General features: G+C 34.4%; 1 protein-coding gene across 1 annotated transcript; it reads left to right on the forward strand.

Moving 5' to 3' along the window:
• Nucleotides 1–17,310: 17,310 nt before the first annotated feature.
• Nucleotides 17,311–23,041, forward strand: LOC136226823 (beta carbonic anhydrase 5, chloroplastic). The gene is made up of 9 exons (XM_066015481.1): nt 17,311–17,503; nt 17,598–17,665; nt 20,049–20,210; nt 20,299–20,347; nt 20,480–20,593; nt 20,684–20,737; nt 20,883–20,965; nt 21,055–21,160; nt 22,580–23,041. Exons 1-9 carry the CDS (start codon nt 17,399–17,401, stop codon nt 22,781–22,783), a joined length of 945 nt encoding a protein of 314 aa, XP_065871553.1. The 5' UTR covers nt 17,311–17,398; the 3' UTR covers nt 22,784–23,041.
• Nucleotides 23,042–25,228: the final 2,187 nt, after the last annotated feature.

Consider the following 25,228-nt stretch of genomic DNA (forward strand, 5'->3'; position numbering starts at 1 on the left):
GGGCGATGTCGGGGTGCCTAGTAGCCTTTCTCCGGAAAGGAGCTAGCCTTCTCGGCTCGTACCTAAGTTTCCCGAACCCACATCGGTCTCCCGCAAGGGATCGGTGTTCATTTTCCCATTCGTGGGTGGCGACTCTTCCATATCTCCGAGCTCCAGTCCTGCCGAGCAGCTTGATTCCACGATTGGTTGCTTTCGGCGCCAATCACCGCTTACGTCGCCATGAGGTTGTCCACCCCCCGGTCCGCCCGGGAGATTAGGCCGCGGCACCTCGTCTAACACCGCCACAGCTTTTTCAATCGCCTTCTGCCTCTCCGGAGCGTGTCCTCTCTTTTTTTGTCGCACTAGGGTTGCACCTTTGTCCACATTCAAACGATGGGTTGCTATGTCTGGACTTATTCCCTTCAGCACTTCATTTGGAGTTGCGAATGCCGACTCGCATTGGATCAACACCTCGGTAATGGCTTTCTTCGTTTCTTCTGGGAGTCCTGCCGCTATTCGTACGTTCTTGTCATTTGAGATGGCGAATAGTTCCGTTTCTCCCAATGCTTCCGCCGGCAACTTCTCATCAACTTTATCCTCTTCATCTGGTCTTGGTTCAAGTGACAATGTATAGGCTTGTTGAGACACAAGTTGATCACCTTCCACTATGACTCGCCATTGGTGTGTTGGCAAATGTAACGTCAAATGCTTCATTGATATGAGCGATTCCGTTTCCGATAGGAACGGACGCCCCAGAATTATGTTGTAGGCCAATGGGAGATCGATAATTGCGAATTCTAGATCACCTCGCCATTTTAGATTCTTATCACCCATTTCTGCCTCCAGTACCACCTGTCCACTTGTTTGAGATGATTGACCTCCAAAACCAGTTACATCCATGAACGTATGTTCCACTCGTTCGTCATTAATTCCCAGCTTGTTGAATGCAGTCCGAGTAATAACATTACAAGAACTGCCTGTATCAATAAGGACCCGCTTAACGTCCCATCCTTCTACGGCCATTGTAATCACCAAAGCATCCGCATGTGGCTCCGTGATTCGCGCAAATGAGTAATTGAGGGCATCCCCCCTATGTGTGTTGTTTTTTCGCTGTTCACGGTGAGCCCTTTTTGTTGGAGGCTCATAGATCCCGCCTGCTATCACGTTTATCACCCCTTTTTTCTGCTTCTTTTCTGGCCTTGCATCCACTTCATGCGGGAGCGTTGTTTTCTCGTCACTCGCCTCTTTTCTTACGAATTGACTCAGTTTGCCTCTCTCGATCAGCTTTTCAATCTCCTTCTTCAATTCATAGCAATCGTTTGTGTCATGGCCATTCTATCTGTGGAACCTGCAATATTTGTTAAGATATCTCCCCAAATTGGTTCGTCCCTTGGCCTCAGGAAACTGCACATCCTTTTTCAGGGGGCTTTTCTCAATCCAAAGTAGCACCTCATGACGAGTCGTGTTCAATGGTGTTTGGTATCCCCCCCCTTGAGAGGAACGATTGCCCTTTCGAACAAAATTATCCTTGTAATGTGTTTGGTTTTGATGTCGTCGACCATCTGAAGTGTATCTAGCCGCCTCCCTTTCTCGCCTTGTTTGAGCTCTATGCTCCCTGTTAACGTCGTCCACTTCCATGAATTCTTTTGCTATCTTCATGAGTTCAGCCACGGTGCGTGGCTTGTTCCGGATGATTTCCTCCCGCATGCTCCAATCCGTGGTTCCATCCGCCATGATGTTGCGAATGCTCACTATATCCGGGTTCTGTAACCGCACCAGAATATCATTAAATGCGACAACAAATTCCCTTAGGGAATTATAATTTCTCTGTTTGATCTCCTTCAGCTGCCTATCCGTCACATCCGCTGCTTTACAGCCCACGAACTTTGCACAGAAATCACGACTGTATTGATTCCAGTTGTGAATGGATTCAGTAGGTAAAGACCGAAACCAATCAGATGCCGCTCCGCCCAAAGTGGTCGAGAATAATCTGCAAATTATGCTTTCACTCGCTCCTGCAACATCCATTAATTCTCTATAGTTCCTGACATGTGCCTCAGGATCAGAATTTGGGTCCCCATAGTATTTAGGTATCGCCGGCGCTTTTATCCTGTGATCTGGAATAAATTCCCGCAACGATGGAGCGAAGGGCGAATCGCTCTGCACCTCTGCTCTCGCCCTTGGTGTGTACCCCATTCGCTCCATCATACTCCGCAGTTGATCTTCCAATTCAATATGGGGTATTCGCCGATCCACTTCCACCCGCTGCTGGTGAACTCTAGGTGGCATCCACCCGCCAATTGGTGTTGAAAGTTGTTCCCACTGTGGTTCTAGCCGCCGTCCAGTTATAGGATCAAAGTTCCAAGTGTGCTCCTGTCCAGACGTATTCGCCCCAGACATCATCAACTCTGAATATCCGTGAACAAAGGGCTCCGTTTGTCGTAGCGGAAGGATTCCTGGCATTCCCGACATCTGTTGGGATGTTTGCCAGGTCGGATGGATCGTCATACTAGGATCGTAATTCGAGTAGTTGCCTGGGTGGCTGTGTGGGTTCATGCGACTACTCTGACCTATCTGATTTGGCTCTCGAGATGGCTGTGGAAGCGCAGATATGGTGGCAGTAGTCGATGGTTGTGTGGAGATGACAACAGGTTGTTGAGGAGCAGCCGCCACGGCGGTATTGCGATCAGCGATTGCGGTTAGCAAACTAATCATTCGATCCCCCGCCGCTTGGCTCATATTTGAAGCCAAAACTTGTCCTGCCATTTGGACGAAATCGCTATTGGACATCTCCATCTCAGTTTGCACTTGGACTTCCAATAATGGACTCAATTGTCCCGAAGGGTTCGTCGAGCTAGGCACCATAGGTTGTGTACTCGCAGGCTGCGAATTCACAATCCGTGGACCCCTTGAGTTCATACTAGTTGATCTGGTTGTAACGCCGGTCGTTCGTGATGGTTCTGACATGTTCTTTGTGTACCTTTAACCAAATGTTGGTAAAAAAGGTCCACGTTCACCGCACCAATGATAACTTGCTGGATCCGATTAGATGATCTCCACCGTAGTTACCTGCAAAACAGAACCGGAGACAGGATCTCTGGGAAAACTCTCCGACGATCAAGTCAGTTTTTGTAGGAGGGTTGGTAAATTGATAATAGTATTGTTGGAAAAATATGAACATACCTCCCCCTCTGGCCTTATGTCTTTTTATAAGTGTTCTGAAGTAACCGCCGAGGGCGGTTACTCCTTCTAGGCCACGTCCCTTACGTGGCAACAAACGTGTTTGAGTGGGAGTTTTAATGCTCCGTTTAGGATGTCGGGGTGGTTATTCGCTTTACCCGCTTCCTTTATTCGGAGCCCGTTTGATCTTGGACCATGGGTCTAAGTGTAGATTGGGCCCGTGTTTATGATTCGGCCCGTTTTGGCTTCGCGGATCATCAATCATACCTTTTAATATTAATTACCAAAGGACCGAACGAAATACTTTTATCAAACAGATTTCATGATAGAGATTTCAAAATCAAACAAATAGTGTCATGAACCATAATTACCACTCACCTTGAACTCCAAATAATAGCCAAATCCAAATCTTAGCTATCAATCTTCCCAGTCCATCCGAACACCGTCAAATTTCCTATTCGATCAACATATCCAACTAAATTACTCTAAAATTTTTCTATCGGACTCAATGAAATCTACAATCCACATAAGATTGAGTCAAACTAAACTATTGGGAAATCGAAGTAAGTAAATTTAAATGGTATTTAAATACGAGTTTAATGAAAACTATGATACATAGAGAAAATATAATTTTCTAATACCATGAAAAACAAATACTATATATAAATATATGGTTTTATAAAAAGGACAAGAACTAACGAGTAAATTACCTTTTGTTGTTTGAAGAGTTAGATCAATGGCTTCTCAACTTGCTCAAAATCGATGAGTACGGCTAAAATAAAAGAAGTCTTGGTGCAAAAGAGAAGAACTCGATTTTTTTTTTGCAGAAAACGATACCCTTTAAAAACTGCTTTTATTTGATTATTTATTTGTTAAGAGTTTAAACTAAAATAGATAACTTAAATATAGGAGAAATAAAAAGGTATTATATTAACAAAAGAGTTATTGTTGACAAAATAAAGTAATTAACCCAAACCATGATTTTTAAAAAAAATCGAAACACTGTACCTTTTGTTTATTTTGTTTTTTTTTTTTTGTTTTTTTATTATATAGGAAGTGCATAGAAAAATATTAATATTAATTCCATAGTTGATAAATTATTATAATATGAAAAAACCCAAAATTACTAATTAACACATTATTTTCAAAGCCAAATAATTAAAATTATACATCTAATTAGATTTATGTTTAAAGAATCATTTCGAAAATTTGGGATATTACAGGTATACTGGAGTTCCTCTATAACTCTTGTTCTAATTAAATTAATTTGTTATAATTAGTTAAACTTAAAGATTTACTAGATTATGGATGTTAAATTTCATTTAAAAATGTTTACTTCAATATTTGTTTGTCTTCCTACCCTTTTTAAGGTCATAAGAGCGATCCTGCATACATCAGAAAAAACTTCAGTACATAAATGGTATCAGAGCCTTAAAAGGATGTCACATATAGTTAGAACTTGTTAAAATCACTATGTCATCATCATATACCAGTATATTCGCATCACAAATTAATATTCATAAGAAACCAGTCGATAAACTCATAAACAACATAATTGAATTAGACTTAAGCAGTAGTTTAGAAATTTCTATTCTCTTAGGCAAATTAATCTTATTATTAGAATATTACCAACATCTCCTTAGTATAGGAACTAATGATCTAAATAGGCATATACTGTTAACAAGAAAAATAGAAATGATTAAATGTCTAATTAATTTCACAATCATGATTTTTCAGGCTTACACACACTAGATAATGGATATACAGTTGAAAGTCTTAGGATTATTGCTGAAAAACCATTTGTTTATAGTCAGGATATTAATCAACATATTATAAGTTGTAGACGAGCATTACAAATCATGGAATTAAAAGATAGACAGTTAGAATTAGCACAAGGTGCTTTAGACGCTAAGCGTATTGAAAAGATAAAACTACAAAAATGAGTTTTAGACTTAGAAGATGAAGTAAAAAGATTAGAAGAAAAACTTAGGGAGCAAGAAGAGACAATAGAAATTCAAAAACAAATAATCATTGAATGTTACAGACATATTCAAGCTTTAATCAATGGAAGAGAATAAAGAAATAACAGAACAACCCCATACAGATAATACTAATATCTATTATCAAATGGATACTTATGAAGGTGGTATAACTCAAACTTCAAGTTTTAAACTAGATATTTATCAAAAAAAATACAGGATGAAACTGAAGAGATATCTCTAAATAAGACATTTAAAACTAAATGGTTTGATAGAAATAAAAATATAAGATATATTGTGCAGAAGCATGAGAATATTATAGATAGAACTACGATAAATGGTAGAGCAATGATAAATTTAATAACAAATGACGTAATAAAAAAAGAATTGTCAAAATTATCACATAAAAAATCGAAGAAATATAGGAATATTTACTTTGGAGGAATAGAATTCACTATAAAAGCATATTTTCAGAAAAATATCGATACTCCTATTCAAATATATGTATTAGATGATAGAATATTAGATAATATACAAGATGCCTTAATATCAGTAGTAAGAGGAAATTTAATTTATCAGAAACTTAAATTCACAATTCAACCAGATTTTAGTGTACCACTAGAAGATAAAACATAAAGATTTAGCTTTAACTCTATATTATAAATTAGAAGGAATAAGAATGCCCCTAGGAAGTAAAGTAATTAGTATAGAAACAAAAATGATATATGCCTGTTAGACGAGGTGCTGCGGCCTAATCTCCCAGGCGGACCGGGGGGGTGGACACCTCATGGCGACGTAAGCGGTGATTGGCGCCGAAAGCAACCAATCGTGGAATCAAGCTGCTCGGCAGGACCAGAGCCTGGAGTATGGAAGAGTCGCCACCCACGAATGGGAAAATGAACACCGATCCCTTGCGGGAGACCGATGAGGGTTCGGAAAACTTAGGTACGAGCCGAGAAGGCTAGCTCCTTTCCGGAGAAAGGCTACTAGGCACCCCGATATCGCCCGGTTATGAACCACCGGCCTCCTACTCAGCGTGTTAGGCGATAACGGACTAATCACATATTTCTTTAAGTTTAAAATTCATTTGAAACCTTTTCTTTCTCGCTTTGAAAACCGTTTTGAGCATGTCATTGAAAGCCACTTTAGTAAAGAATCACCCATTTTGTATGAATTTAAAGTATATAGGAGAGAGAGGGGGAGAAGAATTTGATTTATTCACAGTGCGATTTTATGCTTTAGACTATACACTAACTCTAAGCTAATCTCATTCCCCAAAAACAAGTTTATTTACATGGTTCGTACCTTAATCGCCGTTGGAACGATTTAGACACGTTTCAAAACCCCATTAATGACGTTCACTCGAATCGTCGTTGGAACGACTCGAGCGTTTGAAAACATTGAGCAAACATTTTTAATCTAAAAGCGTGATTAAGCATACAAGTCAATTTATTTTGTACAAAACCATTTAGTTAGGAAAGCAATTCAAAACTTCATTATTTACAACGAAACAATTTACAATGTTCGCTTAATCCGTCGTTGGAACGGATTAAGGTTTCAACACGTGATGTTTTGGAAACGGTTTAAAAATGACAAAAAAGTTATTTACACTTTAGGAATATCTAGAAAAACTTTTAATTTAAACAAACAACTTGAAATCTCTTTTTGTCTTTTATTTTCCCCTTTTCACTCAATTAACCTTCACTTGAACATAATTACCACACTTACTAATTAAACCCAAATTCACCCAACCCAAATACTTTTTAAAACATATATATATATAGGAAATTCAAAAAAGAGGAAATAAATATACTTATTTATATGAATATACACTATGACAAAATAATAATAATATTTATATAAAAAAGGTAAAATAATAATGTATATATAAATTAATAAGTAAAAATGGTAGTAAGTATAATACTAGATATGATACACATTTTATTTTAACTTGAGAATATGTAAAAAGTAATGGATAAAGTTTATAAATAAGAAAACCATATTTAAACTAAAATAGTTTTTATACATAATAAATATATGGAGGATAACCCACCCAAAACAATAAAAGGAAAATATACATATATACATATAGCCTTTATAAAACTAAATTAATGAAAATCATACCCAAATATACAAAATAGGTATTCAATAGTAAGTTATTACTAGTCATATACTTTGAAAATAATTTTAATAATCCTATTACATATTTATACATATACCTATACAAGAATAAATGTAAAAAAAGATGAGAAAAAGGTTGGGAAAATGGATTTTTTAAGTTCCAGCAGCTTTACGACGGAAAATCCGTCGGTAACCCGCTTTTAGTGACAGAAAACGGCAATTTACAGAAATAGTCCAACAGTTTCCAGATTTTATAAAAAACATTAGATCTACTCTATTTTGTCATTTTAGCCTCCAAACTACCCCAAATCGGGTCATGGTTTGTAACGGAGGATTCTAAAACGACGTTTTATTGAAAATAACGGTTCAAAACATTTATAAAACAACGGATCTACGACGTTTGGATCCCGAACTACCCTTGAATCGGGTCACGGTTCGTATTGGGATTTGAAACGAAGTTTTATTTCAAAATCAAAACCAAATACTTATTCAAGTGCAAAATGAAAAATTAATTTAACAAATCCAAACAATAAAAGTGCAAAAACAAATAAATAAATAGATCTAAACAACAAAAAAATGAAATAAAGATTAAACGGGTCTAGTTCCTCGGATTATTACCTTTCAATCGGTAATAGGAATGCCAAATCAAGTCGATTGATAGTGTTTTGAGTCGGATTTTTTTGTGTTTTTGCTTTGTTCGGGTCTCGGGGAATTTTCCCAGGGGTTCGGGTTTTTTTTTCTTCCTCTAAATGCATTAGGCTCCATCCTATTTATAGGCATGGAGCCTTAACAATTAAGATTGCTTTGGCTTGGAGCCTAAGGGTAGGCTCCAAGCAAAGCTAAATTAGCTTACTCTTGTCTTGGAGCCAAGGGTAAGCTAATTTGGCTTAATATATATCATTATAATTATTATTATTATTAATGTTATCATTATTATTTTTTATTGTTATTTTTTTTTAAATAGTAGTGCACTTGGCATTCGGCCAAGTGCAGCAAAATGCACTTGGCCGAAGCCAAGTGCCATGGGGCTGGGCCTTGGGCGGCCCAGCCCCCGTCACGGGCCGTCCAACGGCCCGTGACGAAAATGGCAGCCCGAGTCGTATATATAAAAAATAAAAATATTTAAATAAATAAAAATACACTTAAACTTAACTAAAATCCAAAAATGATTTTTTATCAAAAATGATTTTCGTCAACACCGATTTTATAAAATTAGCTTTTACCACATCGATCTTTTTACAAAACTAAGTTTTTATTGTTCGAATTCTAAAACAAAACCCCTATCGACCCGAGATTTTATTAATAATGAAATACTCTGAATTTGGCGAAATGATTTAAGATTTCATTTGCGGAACCGATTCGCCCGTCATCTCAATTCGATTTCCGAATTTGATCAAACCGGTCTCCACGGTTCCTTTGAACAACGTTTTTTATTTGTTATTTTTACCGACTTATCGTTTATTTCAATCGACTGATTTGGATCCTTTTTTATAATTTTTCTTCATCGGTCCTCCGACCCCGGTGTCTACAATGCCCTTACAGGTAATCATCATATAAGAAAACAAAATGATAGGGATATATTAGTACCAAAATTATACCAGGAAATATTAGAACCACTAGAACATAAAGAAAACTCAATAATAACAATCCCAGACGAAATATGTATAGATTTTAATTCTAGAAAAATACAACCAATCCATAAATTATTACCTAAGATAGAAGGAGGAAGGTTAAGTTTTAAGAAAGAATTAATAAGACAACCGAGAACCTTAGATTTATTACATACATATTATGAAGATAAGTTACGAATAAAAGTAATATTATTTAATGAGCTACTAGCAACTGAATGTATAGCTGAAATTAATACTGAAACCAAAAGTTTATTACATATTAGCAAAATAAATGAGAATAAATGTGAACTAATAGAACCACAAACTTATAATTGTCCGAATAGTACTAGAGAAATAATCATAACTAGAAGCATAAGAATTAGATTTAAGATTCAAGATCTAGAATATTAGATAATTGTAGGAGTAACAGAATATGATAGTACATATGCACTATTATTAGGATAGGACTTTTTTTTTAAAATTTGCGCACAATGCGCTTACATTAAAGAAGAAATATTAGGATATGACTTTTTAAATAAAATAAAATATAAGATAAATAATGAAGGAATTACGATAGAAGACCAAAACAAAATACGGTATATAAATAAAATATGAACATACGACAATAACTTGATAAAAAAGAGAGAAAATTACAAATAATAAAAACTATTATGGCGGAAACAATAATTGAATCTCAACTAAAATATTTAGAAATTGAATCTAAACAGCAAAGATTAGAATGTGAGATTAAACAATTAAAATCTTTATTAGAGAAGCCTAAAAAAGAATGGATCAAACTTGAAGACGGATAGATAAAAAGAATTTACAAAGATGAGTGATCCAAACCAAAAATTGGACCAAATATGGACTGAAATTGTAGTAAAAGAACAATTGAAAGAATACTCTTAGTTTAATACAAGAAAATCAGATTCAAATCCAAGAAATGATAACACAGGAATTAACAAAACTATGGAATACATCGGAAATACCAACATTTAAGTTGCTAGTAGGGCTTATGAATGTGTGTTTATTGGGTATGTTATGAATAGCAAATCATATAGGTTCTATGATTTGAATGCACATGTTATTTTGGAATCAAATGATGCTGAATTTTATGAAGATAGATTTCCCTTTAAATCGAGAAATAGTGGGGGTGCATCGTCTAGTAACATGCCTGCTATTAGACCTATAGTGCAAAAGGAGAGTGAGGAATCTGAACCTAGGAGAAGTAAGAGACCTAGAGTCTCTAAAGACTTTGGTTCTGACTTTTATGCATTCACAGTAGAAGAGGATCCACTTACTATTCAAGAAGCCTTAACCTCCTTAGGTGCTTATTTATGGCAAGAAGCCATTAATGATGAAATGTACTCACTTGAGTCAAACCAAACTTGGCAATTAGTAGACTTACCACCAGGTTGCAAACCAATAGGTTATAAATGGATCCTCAAAAAGAAACTGAAACCTAATGGTTCATTTGATAAGTATAAGGCTCGCCTTGTAGCTAAAGGCTTTAGACAAAGAGAAAATGTTGATTTCTTTGACACATATTCACCAGTTACAAGAATTACATCAATTCGTGTTTGGATTGCTATTGCTTTTGTACACAATCTTATGGTGCACCAAATGGATGTTAAAACTGCGTTTTTGAATGGTGAATTAGAAGAAGAGGTTTATATGGATCAACCTGAGGGCTTTGTAGTTTTTGATCAAGCTGATAAGGTATGTAAGTTAGATAAGTCTTTATATGGCCTAAAATAAGCACCTAAGCAATGTCATGCAAAATTTGATAATCTGATTATCTCAAATGGCTTTAAGGTGAATGAAAGTGATAAATGCATCTACTACAAATATGAAAATGGTGTTTGCACCATTATATGCTTATATGTTGATGACTTGCTTATTTTTGGATCTAATATCCATGTAGTGAATTCTGTTAAGTCGATGCTATTGAAAACTTTGATATGAAAGATCTAGGAGAAGCAAACGTCATTCTTAGCATCAAGATAACTAGGTCTGAAAATGGAATTTCTTTAGATCAATCACTCTACATTGAGAAGATTCTAAAGAATTATAATTACTTTGAATGTAAACCTACAAGTACACCTTATGACCCTAGTTTAAAACTTTTTAAGAACACTGGAGATAGTGTAAGACAATCAGAGTATGCTAGCATAATTGACAGCCCTCGTTATGCCACTGATTATACTAGACCCGACATCGTGTTTGTCATGGGATTGCTATGCAGATTTACTAGTAGACCTAGTGTGGAGCATTGGAATGCTATAGAAAGGGTCATGAGATACCTTAAAAGAACCATGAAACTTGGATTACATTATCAAAGGTTTCCAGCAGTCCTTGAAGGATATAGTGATGCTGACTGGAATACCTTATCAGATGATTCCAAGGCTACTAGTGGCTATATTTTCAATATAGCTGGTGGTGCTGTTTCATGGAAGTCTAAGAAACAGACTATTCTAGCTCAATCAACTATGGAATCAGAACTTATTGCACTAGTTGTGGCTAGTGAAGAAGCAAGTTGGTTGAGAAGTCTGTTAGCTGAGATTCCCTTATGGGAAAAACTGATTCTAGAAGTATTGATCCACTGCGATAGTACCGTGGCTATTGCTAAGATTCAGAATCGTTATTACAACGATAAGAAACGACAGATACATCGTAAGCACAACACTGTAAGAGAGCTACTCACTAAAGGAGCTGTTAGAGTGGATCACATACGCTCAAAAGAGATTTTAGCCGATCCTTTGACGAAAGGATTAACTAGAGAGAAAGTCCAAAATACGACAAAGAGTATGAGACTTATGCCCCTGCAGTAATGAGTTACACACAATGGTAACCCAACCTATAGACTGTAGATCCCAAGAAATAGGTTCAATGGGTAATAACAAGTTGTGATGTAATATGTGTTAGATCATGCATTTTGAAGCATGAATATCCTGAAGCGATGTTAAGTTGAGATAATAGAAACTCTTAATGAAGTCGATACTCCGTTTGGAGTGAAGTACATAGCTACATGAGTACTTTTGATAGACTCACCTCTATGACTGTGGAAGTGAGGCCGCTTCCTATGAGTTTAGGGCAAAACTTTAGAACATTCATTATACCGGGATAGACGTGCATGGCCATAAACGCACGGGCTACGAGAACTACACTCTGAAAAGGTTATAACATGGTACAATGTCAGAGATAGAGTTCAAGACTACGAGTCACTCTAGTAAAATATGAATTGTACTCACTAGGCAAGGGTTCAAATCGAAAGATACATTTGTCTATGCTTGACCTTATGTTTCTACTCAATAAACAAAATTTTAAAAATTCAAGTGGGGGATTGTTGGGCTAGGCCCTTATATGAATTTTCCTTTTGAGACTAAAAATATTCTCTAAGTCACTTTGAGTCCCTCAAAAGTTTTGAAAAGTGTCAAAAGATCCACACAATTGATATGGTATATGGACACTTACATATTTTAGAATATTTGATTTTCATTTAATTAAATAATCCTTTTATTAAATAGCTTATTTAATTATTTTGGATTATATTAGGAAATGACCATGGCATGTTTTTATTTGTTGGAGTGTTGTTGGAGTAAATTAATTATTTAATTCAAGGTTGATTTGGTCTTAATTGTGATCTCCCTTTACTTCTCCTATTCTTCAGTCTATACTCCTATTATTTCTCCAGTTGACCTCTTCTCTTTGTATCAAAACAGATTTTAGTGACGTTGCACTTTCATTTTTTCTTCTTCTTTCTTTTGGAGCAGCTCCTCCACTATAAATAAATGAGCTTTTGGTCGAATTAAAGACAAAAAACGAACAAATCTTGGTTCTTATTATTTTGTTCATTCTTTTGATATCAATTTCTTTTTCTTTCAAAAACTATCGAAATTGAGCAATTAATTTGAGTTTAGAGAGACCGGGTTCGTACTGTGCAATACGAACTTGTATTACGAGTGGGCTGTTTTATCCTGGAGGTGATCGGAATTTAATCTTCTTGCACTTTCTGGCAGTTCCACGAATGTCTTAAAGAAAGCGACATAGTCCGCGACTCTACCCATTATTTTGTTCGGTCAATTTCTGCGTTTCCTTGTTCCGGTTCTAACAGTTTCTACGAATGATTCAGAGCATACCCAACTAAACCCATACTTGACATTTACTCACAGGTCTATTAGGTGATTAATCTAAGCATATAGTGTCTCATCTAGGATCCATGGCGACTTCGGGTCTATGGTGTCGACTATAAGTATTACATGAGTGACACCTTTGACACATGACCATATGGTGTTCTGATAAGCAGTTTGATCCAATGCTTATTATTTCATAAGCACATATACCATTGGCTGACCTCTAATGTCCATGACCGGTGAAACACCATCAACAACTAAAACACATACTAGTCTTTTGTTTATTATCGTTCCCATGATATAATAGACTATTGATGTTTTAGAATAGTATTTTATTATCTCACATGTTCACTTGCCAAAGTCCTCAACCCATCAAACATGAGCAGATAACTAGAATTGGATACTCTATAAAGTAAAATTGCACAAGATAAATGAACCGAATAGATTGAGCCTTATTTATGAATAGAACTAACAAGTTACAATGTCTTAAGACTGGCATACACTAACATGATCACCTCACTAAGTGGTTTCATAAGTATCAGACATCAAACGATTTATGGACTTCTTTGAGGATTTGATATGGGTGAAAAACCCTTATCTTTTAGTACAGTTTTTGGGGTGTTTTTATGTTAATTCCAATAAATTAATGTCAACTTTCCATGCTTTATTTCACTTTTAACAAATATTTAGTTTTTAGTTCACTTTTATGTAGTTTTTATATCATTTTGAATAAAATAATGCCAAGTTAAGCACTCACCTAAATTTTCCTTTCATATTTTGGGCTAATTGATTCACCAAATATCACTGTAAATTAATTTGGTACTTAAAGCCTAAGTTTGGTGAATCAATTTAGCCTGATATTTTTGGAGTTTTAGTGTGATGTTGCAGATCAAATGCGGAAAGGGCAAGATCATCCAAGACATGAAAGAGGAAAAATTTGCATTTGGGACCCCTATGGGCCAGCTAGGCAAGCTAGCCCGTCCTTCTCGGCGAGCTTGGCCCATCCTTCTGCTGGTAAAGCCCTCCCGGAGGCCAGTTCGGTGAGCTGGACATGCGAATCAATCTTTTAAGACTGATTCCTCTCCCATATTTAGTGGGATTTTACATGTGTATTCCTATTTTGGATTGTAATGTTAACTTGGGCTTTCAGGATCTATTTTGGCCTATAAATTGGTTTGTATTTCAATTTGTAAATCATCCATTGTCAATTGCAAAAAGCCCTGTAAGCCTTGAGAATTCATCATCCAATCCACCATCTACCATTGAAGCTCCATGAAGTTTCTTCCATCTCCGCTCAAAGATTCTCAAGTTTCATCCTCCAATCTTAGAAAGACGGCTGCTTGAGTCGATATGTTCCAAAAAGAGATTTATAACTTTTTAGTATCTGTTAGCTTTGAGATCCTTCCTATGAATTCTGAGTTGGTCGTATCTGTGACATATTGATTTCCATCTTTAATATAATTTCAGTATTGATTTCAATTGTGTTACCTATCTGTTTATGCTTCTGCTTAAATTGAATTAAATCATTAACTATCAAGTTCGATGCTTATAAGAAACGGCTTAATTTTACCATGAAAAACCATCTCAGTCAGATCATAATCAGTGAGCTTAGTGTTGCAGGTCACAAGTTGACCGATTAGCAACAACTTTAAGCTATTATCCGCTCTCTGTCTAATTTTTGGAGCATATGAAGATGCACCTAACTCATTTTACAATAGTTAAAACTTTTGAAGAAGCCTGAAACCACCTTGAGCTTGATGAGGACCATTTAGCAGCATCTAAAATAAATGTTAAAGCTAATTTTTCTGGTTCACCCTCAATTAGAAATCAATCCAACAACTAAGCTATGAACGTAAAAGTTTCTACAAAAAAGGCAAGGGACAAGACAAAGAGGCTAAGAATTCTGAAGAGAAAGGGAATAAGAAACCCAAGAACGGAGAAAAGGCTAACATCACTAAGGTGAAATGTATCATTGCCAAATTAAAGGGCATTATGCAAAAGACTACAAAGCCCCAAAGGTACATTCTATTAACTCAAACATAGTGAATTATGTGTATTTACTATTTTTTTTCCCTTAGGGCATGATTCATAAGGTGGTAATTCAACTTTACTTAAACTACCTAATAAACCTTCTTTGGCCAATCGACTAATTCAATTTTGACCTATGTAGTTTAACCTAGCATGCCATAAATTAACATCTGTATCTTTCATTAAAGAGGAATAAGAATTAAGGAAAAAAAATTCATTACCGTTATCTAAAAATACATCCAAAATTGTTACACCATTGGAAATGTATCCAAAATCATAATAAACATCATTCAAACACAATTCTAAACTATTATTGTTAAAATGAAAACCGAAGCCTATCCTTAACAATGAGGTAACAGAAATAAGATTCCATCGAATCTTGGGAGCAAAGAGGATGTCTTATAAGAGAAGAGTTTGACCGCCTTGCAGATTCAATCTACACGTGGCAATCCCTTGGACATTAACTCTTGAGTTGTCTCTTACATAGATCCACCTTGTTCCGACAGGTATTCATCGAAACTCAACAAAGGCTTCTCTTTCCTTCATCAAGTGGTTTGTTGTACCTGAATTAATAATCCACAAAAGATCAAATTCTGTTATAAGAACAATACTTGATACATTTATCTCACTCTCATTTGAGTTAGGGAGCAACCTTGCTTTATGAGTAGTGGAGGAGAGTAGTTAGAGGGTATCCTTATTAGGACGTGGGAACATTCTTATTAGGAAGTTACCTGCAGAATATTTACAGTATAAAAGGAAGAATCAACAATAGAAAGGGGACAACAACCAAATCAACTTAAAAAATCAGACTCAACAACTCAAGTCTTTGCCAATTTCTTTCATTTCTAATTTTCAATACTTAGTTCAACACTTTCCTTTACAATTTCAATTTCTAACTTTATAATCCTTCGATTTCAACTTCAGTTTCAAGTACTCAAGATTTTATTTCTCAATTCGGCATCGTTTATTCTAATTAAGTCATCTTCTTTACGGTTCTAATTTCGAACCTTTAATATTTTTGTCCTTTTAGCTTTACATAATCTTTTGATTAGAAGTCAGAAGTCAGATTTCATATTTTTGTAATTTTTTGACATAATTACTGGCACACTCGCACTAATTGCAAAAAGGTGGAAACAAATAGTTTTCTATTTATAGCCTTTAGTTAGGTATAAAACCCTAACTGTAATCCTCAATCTTTTAAATGGACTTGACTTATTTCTATCTCGGGTGAATTAATTATTATTTCCATTAATCAAATAATTCTAACAATTTTCTTAATATGCGTAGCTGGGTAAAAATCTGATAAATAATATAAACAGAATGAAATATACTTCAAACTTAAGTGACTATCTGTATAATTAATACGAGAGAAACAAAATAAATAGGGTTAAGGTGCAAAAATATCTCAACGTTTTGGGTCAGGAGCAATTTTACCCATAACGTCTAAAATTGTGCAATTTTACCTCTAACGTTTGTAGCCAGTAGCAATTTTACTCATAACGTTGATAATCTGGGTCAATTTCAGAAATTATTATAAAACACAGATATTTTTTTCTTTATTTTGCACCAATTGCATATCAATTTGTTCTAAAAAAAAGAATTTCATGTTTTTTGTAATTTAATAATAGAATTGGAGATTAATATTTATAAATTCAGTGAATTTTTTGAATTTTTTTTTATCTAATTCGTACAAAAAGTCAATATTTTTTTTACATTCCAATATATGTTTGTGATTTGTTACTGATAAAATGACGCACGTGTGATACGATTCATGATCGGAAAAAATAGTTTGATGAAATTGACTCAATTTATATTGCACAATTTTAAATATCAGAAATAAAATTACTTCTCACCTAAAAGTTAAAAGTATTTTTACACTTTAACTCAAATAAATAAATAGATGGAGAGGAAAAAAGAAGCTTTTATCCTTTTATTATTTATCTATTATTATTATTTTTTTTTTTGAAAAGCTTCACTACCTTATCCAGGAATTCGGGAATGATTAAAGATTGCAACAAATTTTTTATCAAAATTTTCGGTCAGTTATAATTTACCAATAGATTTTTAATTGCTATTTTTGGGCTTTCTCTAAAATATATTATAAAAACCCCCCCCAAAAGTTTGAACATCTGGAACCCAACAGACAAGAGTAGATCAAGCTTAGTTGGCCTCGCCATTAATTAAAAACACATAGTTTTCTCCGTCTATATTGGACTCTTTCACCATCCAACCAGACATAATACCCCTCTCTCTCTCTCTTCTTTTTTAAAAGCACCACACTCCCAATGATGGCTTCCTTAATACTTGTACTCATCTCTTCCACATTTTCTGAATCAAGACCGCATCTTTTCCTTTCCTCACCCTTCTCATGGCTTCTCTTTCCCCTTCTTCCTCCGTTTCCAAGGAACCCTTTTCCTCCCCGTCCCCGATTCGAGCTCCCAATTCTAAGTCTTCGTCTTTGACGAGGCCAAATGTATTGTGTTAATTTCTCCCAATCGCTTCAAATTAATGTTAATTTATTTGGTTCCCGCTTTTTGATTGTGTGTTTTTTATGTGTGTTGTTGCAGATCTTGGATTCTAGAGGGAAATTGAGTGGAAATGAGCGTACCCAATTGAAATTGGGGGCTGTCTCAAAGTAAGTTAAGTCTTGTTTGTGTCAGCTTACTGTTCTTTTGAATTGGTTTCTGTATTTGGTTAAAAAGTAAGATTTTTTTTTATGTTATGTTGCTTAATTTATCAATTTAGTTCAGCTACTGCTCTTTTAAGCTGCTTCAGTGCTTTATTGTTTCCTCTGCTGCTTTCCCCCCTAAGTTAGTTAATATCTTGGTGTCTTTTTATGTGATATCCAGGGGTTTTGTGATTAGAAGTTAGCATATTCTCAGAATGTTACAATTATCAATTACCTCAAATATCATGTTTTACTTTTAGCAGATTTATGGTGATTTGCTACTCTTGTTAATTTGGCTTTCTACCTAGTTTGATAGCTAGAGTATGATTTTCTGTAAGATTTTATTCACGTCTTGATGCCTGCTAGTGTTCTGTCTTTATTTTCTCAATTATAAGAACTCTACATCCAGGGGCGGATCTAGGGGGGGTAAGGGAGGGTCTCCCGACCCTCCGGAACACCCTTGACGAATAGTGGTTCAGTCTCGAGAAGCCCCCCCAAAATAGTTAAAATTAATACATATAATGTAGAATGTAATTATATAGCATGAAACTAAGTTTGCATAGTTGGTTGTAGTGATAATTAAAGGCATCTCTACATCCAAGTGGTCTTGTGTTCAAATCTCCCTCTCTTCACTTTTTATCTCATTTTAATTTTTTCCCTTAAACCTCATTCTCCTTTAAAAATATCAATATTAAATATCATTATTAACCTCATTCTCCTTTATTATTTTTAATTATATTTTTTAGTTACAAAATTCATGACCGAAAAAACAATTTGATGAATAATTTCTCCAATTGACCAAACTTGTCAACGTTAGGGATAAAATTGCTCTTGGCTGCCAATATTAAGGGTAAAATTGCACCATTTTATACGTTAGAGGTAAAATTATTCTTAGGTGTAAACATTAGAGTATTTTTGCACCTTATCATTACTTCATATTGAATCTCAGTTGTTTTGTACCTTAATTTTTCCAATATGATCAAATTTACCCTTATATTATCAAAAATTTGAAAATTTCGATTTGACTACTATGAATCAAAGCCTTAAGTCGTTATTAAAAAAAAATCTTCATACAATTGAGCCCCTCCGGACCTTGAGCTCTGGCTCCGCCACTGTCTACATCCATAGTTATCAATGGTGACCTCATGCTCAAAAGGCTCAAGACTCCAAATATGTCACCTGAGAAGTCGAAAAGGTGCCTCTGTTCGAGAGGTGTGCTCTGAGTGCGCCTTTCTGGAGGCGTGCCTAGGCGCAATTTTAAAAGAAAAATAGTTTTTTTAGGATTCAAGTTATAAAGTGGTTGTTTCAATCTCAACCCTTCCTTATCTATATCATTTTCAGTTGAAGGAAGTGCTTATCCTACTAGAGTAGGAATTTTTTTTTATCATGAATACCTCTACTTTCAGTATTAGGCCTAGGCCAAAGGAGAAGGCTAAAGCACCATCTTCTAGTGTTCGTGAAAGAACTCCTACAGTTCTTAGAGATTAGGAGGAAGAAGAATTAGGCTTTGTAAAAGAGTACCTTGAAGATGAATTTGATATTGGAGATGATGATTAATGGAGGATCTAAATATAAATCCCCCAAATCAGATTCGCAACAATACTCGCACTAACACACAGACACAGAATTGAGAAATACTGATATTCATTGAAGATGAAATACAGAAACTAGGAAAGGAAGAACATACAATATAAACGAATTGAGCTAAAACCCAATCCCCTTCTCTACCAAGGGCAGAGCCTCTGCTCAAAGACAGCCAAACGGAAATTACCCAAAAATATTCCACCTCTAAAACATAACAACTAATTCCTACTTATACTCAACCTATTTCCCAAACTACCCTCCAACTCATCTTTCCAAATAACCAACCTCTGTCGGACAGCTCATTCCCTGCAGCTCACCCCTTCCACAACGTTCCTACCAATGGCCAGGCCATTCTCTATCAATGATAGTGGTGGTAATGACTTTGATGAGTGATGAATATGGACTATAGAGACTTTAGTCTTGATGAAAAGTAGTTATTAGACTATTAATTAATTAAGTTACGATCATGGAAGAGTTAATAGTTACTTTAGAATTAAGATGATCGTTAATTGGATATAATTTATTTGGCTATTTATTGCATTTAGAAATGTGAATTGTTTTTTTTTTATGATTTTATATATTATTTTTCTTTAGTGTGCCTTGTGTCGCTTGCACCTAGGCTCATGATCCCGGGTGCCTTAGTGTGCCTTGTGCCTTAAATACTATCTGTACATCTGATTTTAATAACAAGCAACGTGCTTCTTTGAAATTGAGATTAGTGAAACATTTGAATATGCTGTTACAATTGTCTTCTTCTGCATTTCAGTGATTTCAATGATGCCAGTCTGAAATTGAAGGCTCAGCCTCCAGTGCTGGTCAGGGAATGTAAAAGTGCCAAAATGGATAGCCCTGCATTAACAAAAAACGAACGTGATCTGTTTGATGAGATGAAACAACGGTTTATGAGCTTCAAAAAGCAGAAATACATGTAAGAAGTGAAAAAGATTGTGATACAATGCCGTTTACCTTTATGATAAATTATTCAGGCTATGAAATTCAACTTCCATTTTGAGCAGGGAGAATCTGGAACATTTTGAAAGTCTTGCCAAGGGTCAAGCACCAAAGGTAAAAATGGCTTATCTTAGTTCATCTATCAGCATTCTATTGTTGTGTATCCACATGTTAACTGCAACATTTACGGTAATTGGCTACCAAGGTCTCAGAGAATATAAATTTAACTAACAATTTTATGGACAGTTTATGGTGATTGCTTGTGCAGACTCTAGGGTTTGTCCCTCGAATATCCTGGGATTCCAACCAGGTGAAGCGTTTGTGGTGCGCAATGTTGCAAATATGGTGCCCTCATATGAGGTATAAGATATGCAGAAATACTTATTTTGTGACATTTTTCCGTTGCTGTGTTCGCCCTTTTTGTCATATAATATGTTTTTCTCAATGCAGAGTGGACCCTCAGAAACTAATGCTGCACTAGAATTTGCTGTAAATTCTCTCAAGGTAAGTTATGTTACAATTTGGAAGCGTTTCCTTTCGAAAAATTTTGCAATTATTTATTGGAGTAAGAATGCTCTAGTTTTGCTTTTGGAATGATGTCTCATCTTCTCTAAGAAATTCGGAATGATTTTTTTTTTTTTTTCTGTAGGTTGAAAACATTTTAGTCATTGGACACAGTTGCTGTGGAGGCATTCGTGCTCTAATGAGCATGCACGATGACGTAGAAACGAGGTTCTGTTTTGATGACATTTGCTTTGTTTCTTTTGATAATTGCTTTCGGTAGTTTCTCACTTTGATTTTTCTTTTCATGCCATTTTCAGTAGTTTCATTGGAAGTTGGGTGTCTGTCGGGATGAATGCAAGGTTAAGAACAAAGGCTTCTGCTTCTAATCTCAGCTTTGATCGGCAGTGTAGACACTGTGAGAAGGTGATTCATCTTCTTTTCTTTTCTTAATAGGAATAGAAAATCATATCTTTTTAAATTTATTTCTTCCCTGAAAGAATTAGGGTGGCTTTCGAGCCATAATAAAAGTCTTCGACGATAAATAATGCAATAAGATTACAAAAGTATAAAGTTTCGCTAAATAACACATTGTTCCTCAACTTTCATTTTATAGTAGAATTTCTATAAAACGTCAATTTGAATCTGTAAAATCCATGAACTTCAATTTAGTGTCAGTAAATGACATGTCAACCAAAATCCGGCCAATCTGATGAACACACCAAATGTATGACCGGTAAACTTTATTTAATATGATTGTATGTCATCTAAGTTTGGGCATGTATTATATGGAGCGAAAGTCTATGTGTATGTGGCCTATAATTTTATTGATGATTCATGTCAAATTTAGCTTGTGTTCTGACAATCATATCCAATAAAAGCTTACCTTGGTATACATATGCTCATTGAAGGAGTGGCCAAATTATGCTTAACCTCAGATTTTTTTGAGACAAAGTTGGAACTTGAGGGGTTTAATTGTTACAAATTGAAGTTTTATGACGTTTTTTTTTTTTTTTTTTTTTTTTTTTTTTTTTTTTTTTTTTTATAAAGTGGATATGATTCACCTCAGAAAGTTTTAAGGGTAAAGTACAACGATTTTTTTTTGTTTTCGCATTTTTGCAAAGATGTTCCCATAGTTTAGAAGTTTGCAAACACGGGTCTGAGGTTACTTCCCTTTGTAAAGATAATTTATTTTAACTAAAATTGTCCAAATTTGCCTACGTTTGCCACGCTCAAAACAAAAGTAAACAGTTTTTCTTACCCCTCCTAACATATAAAAACATTCAAAACAGAAAAAAAAAAATGATGCATGACTAAAATTCCCTTGTTTATTAATGAATTTTTTTTCTCTCTGCAAATACATGTAAGTTTTCTTATATTTGCGACTTTTAAATCGTTGAAAGGTCTTTGGAAATGCGTGAAATCGCAAGTTTTATTTTGGTTTAATACATTTCTAGCCCGGTATCTGTCCTGAAAGTCAATTGCCTCCTATATTTTGAAATCGCTCTATTTAACTTCTAAAACTCGCTTAAAGCGACCTATTGACTCTCTAAAAATGACCTACTGGCCCCCTGGACTCGCACTGATCTATTGGTCCCTTTAACTTGCTTAAATTGTATGCATTTTAACTTGTCAAAAGTCTCCTTTCTTCGCCATGTGGATTCTAAGAGTCAATAGGTCACTTCAAAGGTAAATAGGACGTTTTTTTTTTTACTTTCCTGTACTCGTATATGGCTAAGGATGTATTACGCTCTCTTTTTTTTGTACTTATCCCAAGTTCTAATTTAATTATTGTGGGTTTTCCTTAGAAGTTGCTGATTATTTAGGGAAATAATATTTGAACAGGAATCAGTGAACTGGTCATTGAGAAACCTTGTTAGTTATCCATGGATAGAAGAAAAATTGAAAAATGAAGAACTCTCTATTCATGGTGGCTACTACAATTTCGTTGACTGTACATTTGAGAAATGGACACTGGATTACAAGACAAGCAATTTGAAGCATGAAAGTGGCACAGTTGCAGTCAAAGACCAAATGTTATGGTGCTGAATCGATCTCAATGTGGTCGTGTAATTGAGTCGTGTGGTCGTGTAATTGGGTCGTGTGTAATATTGCCATCTCTAGTTTTTGTATTGTTGATAGATAGATATCAGGGCAGTTGATAAATGTTGTTGAATCATGAAAATACCTGCATCTTGTTGTATGTATGTGTTATAATTTATTTGTTTCATATGTTAGAAACCATGTAATGTAATACTCTGATGAAAAAAAGAAAATACCTATGTAATAATGATGTCTATTCTGATATGTTGGATTAATACACCATTTGTCATCTAAACTTGTTCAAAAACTTGATTGCTTTCGCTGGTTGTCTCAACTTGTTTAAATGTAATCAATTAATCACTCGGTTTTTTTTATTGGTTTCCTGAACTTTTAATGTATTTCGATAGTTCTCTCAATTTGTTTAAAATGTAATCAATTAATCTTTGGTTTTTGAAAAAGTAAGTTGCATGTGGAAGGTGTTTCTTGAAATGTTATTAAATAATTCACAATATAATTTTAGGTGTTTTTTTGAAATGTTATTAAATAATTCATAATATAATTTAAAACATAAGTTTTTACTTGTTCAACTGTAAAACTTGTTCTCTATGATATTAGAATTTCAGACTTTGATTTTGGCCGTTTTACTTTTCAAGCCACGTGCAACACATTCTTTCGCATATAACTTTTTTTTTACAACCGATTGGTTAATTAATTACATTTTCCTGTCAGAATATTTTGAAAGCTCAGGGATCAATCAAATTTTTTTTTTTTTGAAAAAGTTAGTGAATGATGTATTACGCCCGATGTTTTAAAGAGGTAGTACATCAACTTTTATTATAGGGCAAAGTACGAAAAAAATGCCCGTGGATTTGCCTTATTTGCAAATAGAGGTCCGTGGTTGAAAAATTTGCAAATAGAGGTATGTGGTATAATTTTTTTACAAAACAAAGTATTTAAAATTAAATTTTTAAGTAATTGATGATAATAAGAACATTTTTTTATTTTTTTTTCAATTACATTTATATATTGACAAAAGACATATCCCAAAATCAAATTGCAACCGTGTAAATGAACTTAAATATCAATTTAGTTCATAAACTGTCAGATTAGTAAAAAATGTAAAATTCCATCATATTATTTATTGTTTCGATTTAGGAAGTTGTTTTTTTCGGGTGTTGTGTTTTGCTGATATGTAAGAATAATTTTTTTTTAAGATAAAAATATCTTTAGTTGTATTAGAACTTAACTGTGTAATTGCAATACTTTGTTTTGTAACTAAAACATACCACAGACTTTTATTTGTAAACTTTTAAATCACATGCCTCTGTTTGCAAATTGGGCAAACCGCACATTTTTTTTTTGTACTTTTCCCTTTATTATAAGATAGCAAACGGGTGGATTTCTCATTCGGGGACTTAACCAAATTAAGCGGGTGTTTGTTTCAGTTTTTGGAGTAGATTTTAACGTTTTATTTAAAATTACATAAAATATAATGTTTGATTAGGTTTATAAAACATCAATTTTTAGTTATTTTGATAAAACAGTAGCATCTTGAAGTTTTTTTAAGATTTTTTTTGTTTTGATCTTTTTCTATGATAACTGTTTACATTTAATTATTTTTTGATAAAATGATTCTTCTTATTTCTACAAATTCTCTCTATTATAATATTATTATTCTCTCAATAATAGTATTGAGGAAAGAATAAGGTTTTATTTCGTTTAATAAATTATTATTTTTATTTTTTATATAGTTATTTAGGTTATTTTTATTAGTTTGTGTATTATATTTTTTTTTATATAATTTATTCGTTCATTAATTTAAAACATATCCATATTAGACATTACACAATGTATTACAATTTTATACTGAATATTAATAATTAATCCGCTAACAGAGAATAATAGTCTTTCTTTAACTCTATGAAAGCTTCCATTTATGAGCATCGAGAAGATTGCAACAAACTAACATTTGTTTCTGTAGAAGCTAATGTTTTTTTTACCATTGTGTTTCGAAACATTGAACTGCGAAACAACTTATTTTGTCGAAGTAGGCTTTGTAGGGAAGTGTTGTACCTAGGGCTATAAATGAGTCGAGTCGCTTATGAGCGGCTCGATATTCGGTTCGATAAAAACTTAATCGTGTTCAGTACAATTTATAAATGCCCGAGCTTAAGCACGACGAAATTCAGTTTGAAAGCTCGCGAGTAGACTCAATTATAAGTTTATGAATAAGCTAATAAACAAGTTCGATTATAATGTTAATGAACATGCTCGTGAGCAAAGTTGGTCTGATTAAATTGTTACTCATAGCATTTCTATAAAGGGAAATATGTAAAACTACGTAATTTTATGTGAAACTTAGTTTTGTACGTTTCAAAGCAACGCAGTTATGTGCTACAAAAATTTCAGATAACCATAATTAATAATCTGTTCGAGAGCAAAGTTCACAAA

This window comes from Euphorbia lathyris, chromosome 4 (genome assembly GCF_963576675.1).
Source record: "Euphorbia lathyris chromosome 4, ddEupLath1.1, whole genome shotgun sequence".
Taxonomy (NCBI): domain Eukaryota; kingdom Viridiplantae; phylum Streptophyta; class Magnoliopsida; order Malpighiales; family Euphorbiaceae; genus Euphorbia; species Euphorbia lathyris.

Coding starts and splice junctions, on each gene's coding strand:
- LOC136226823 (XM_066015481.1), top strand. CDS start 17,399: ATGGCTTCTCTTTCCCCTTCTTCCTCCGTTTCCAAGGAACCCTTTTCC. Junction 20,594..20,683: donor ATATGGTGCCCTCATATGAG/GTATAAGATATG, acceptor TTCTCAATGCAG/AGTGGACCCTCAGAAACTAA. Junction 21,161..22,579: donor AGTGTAGACACTGTGAGAAG/GTGATTCATCTT, acceptor ATATTTGAACAG/GAATCAGTGAACTGGTCATT.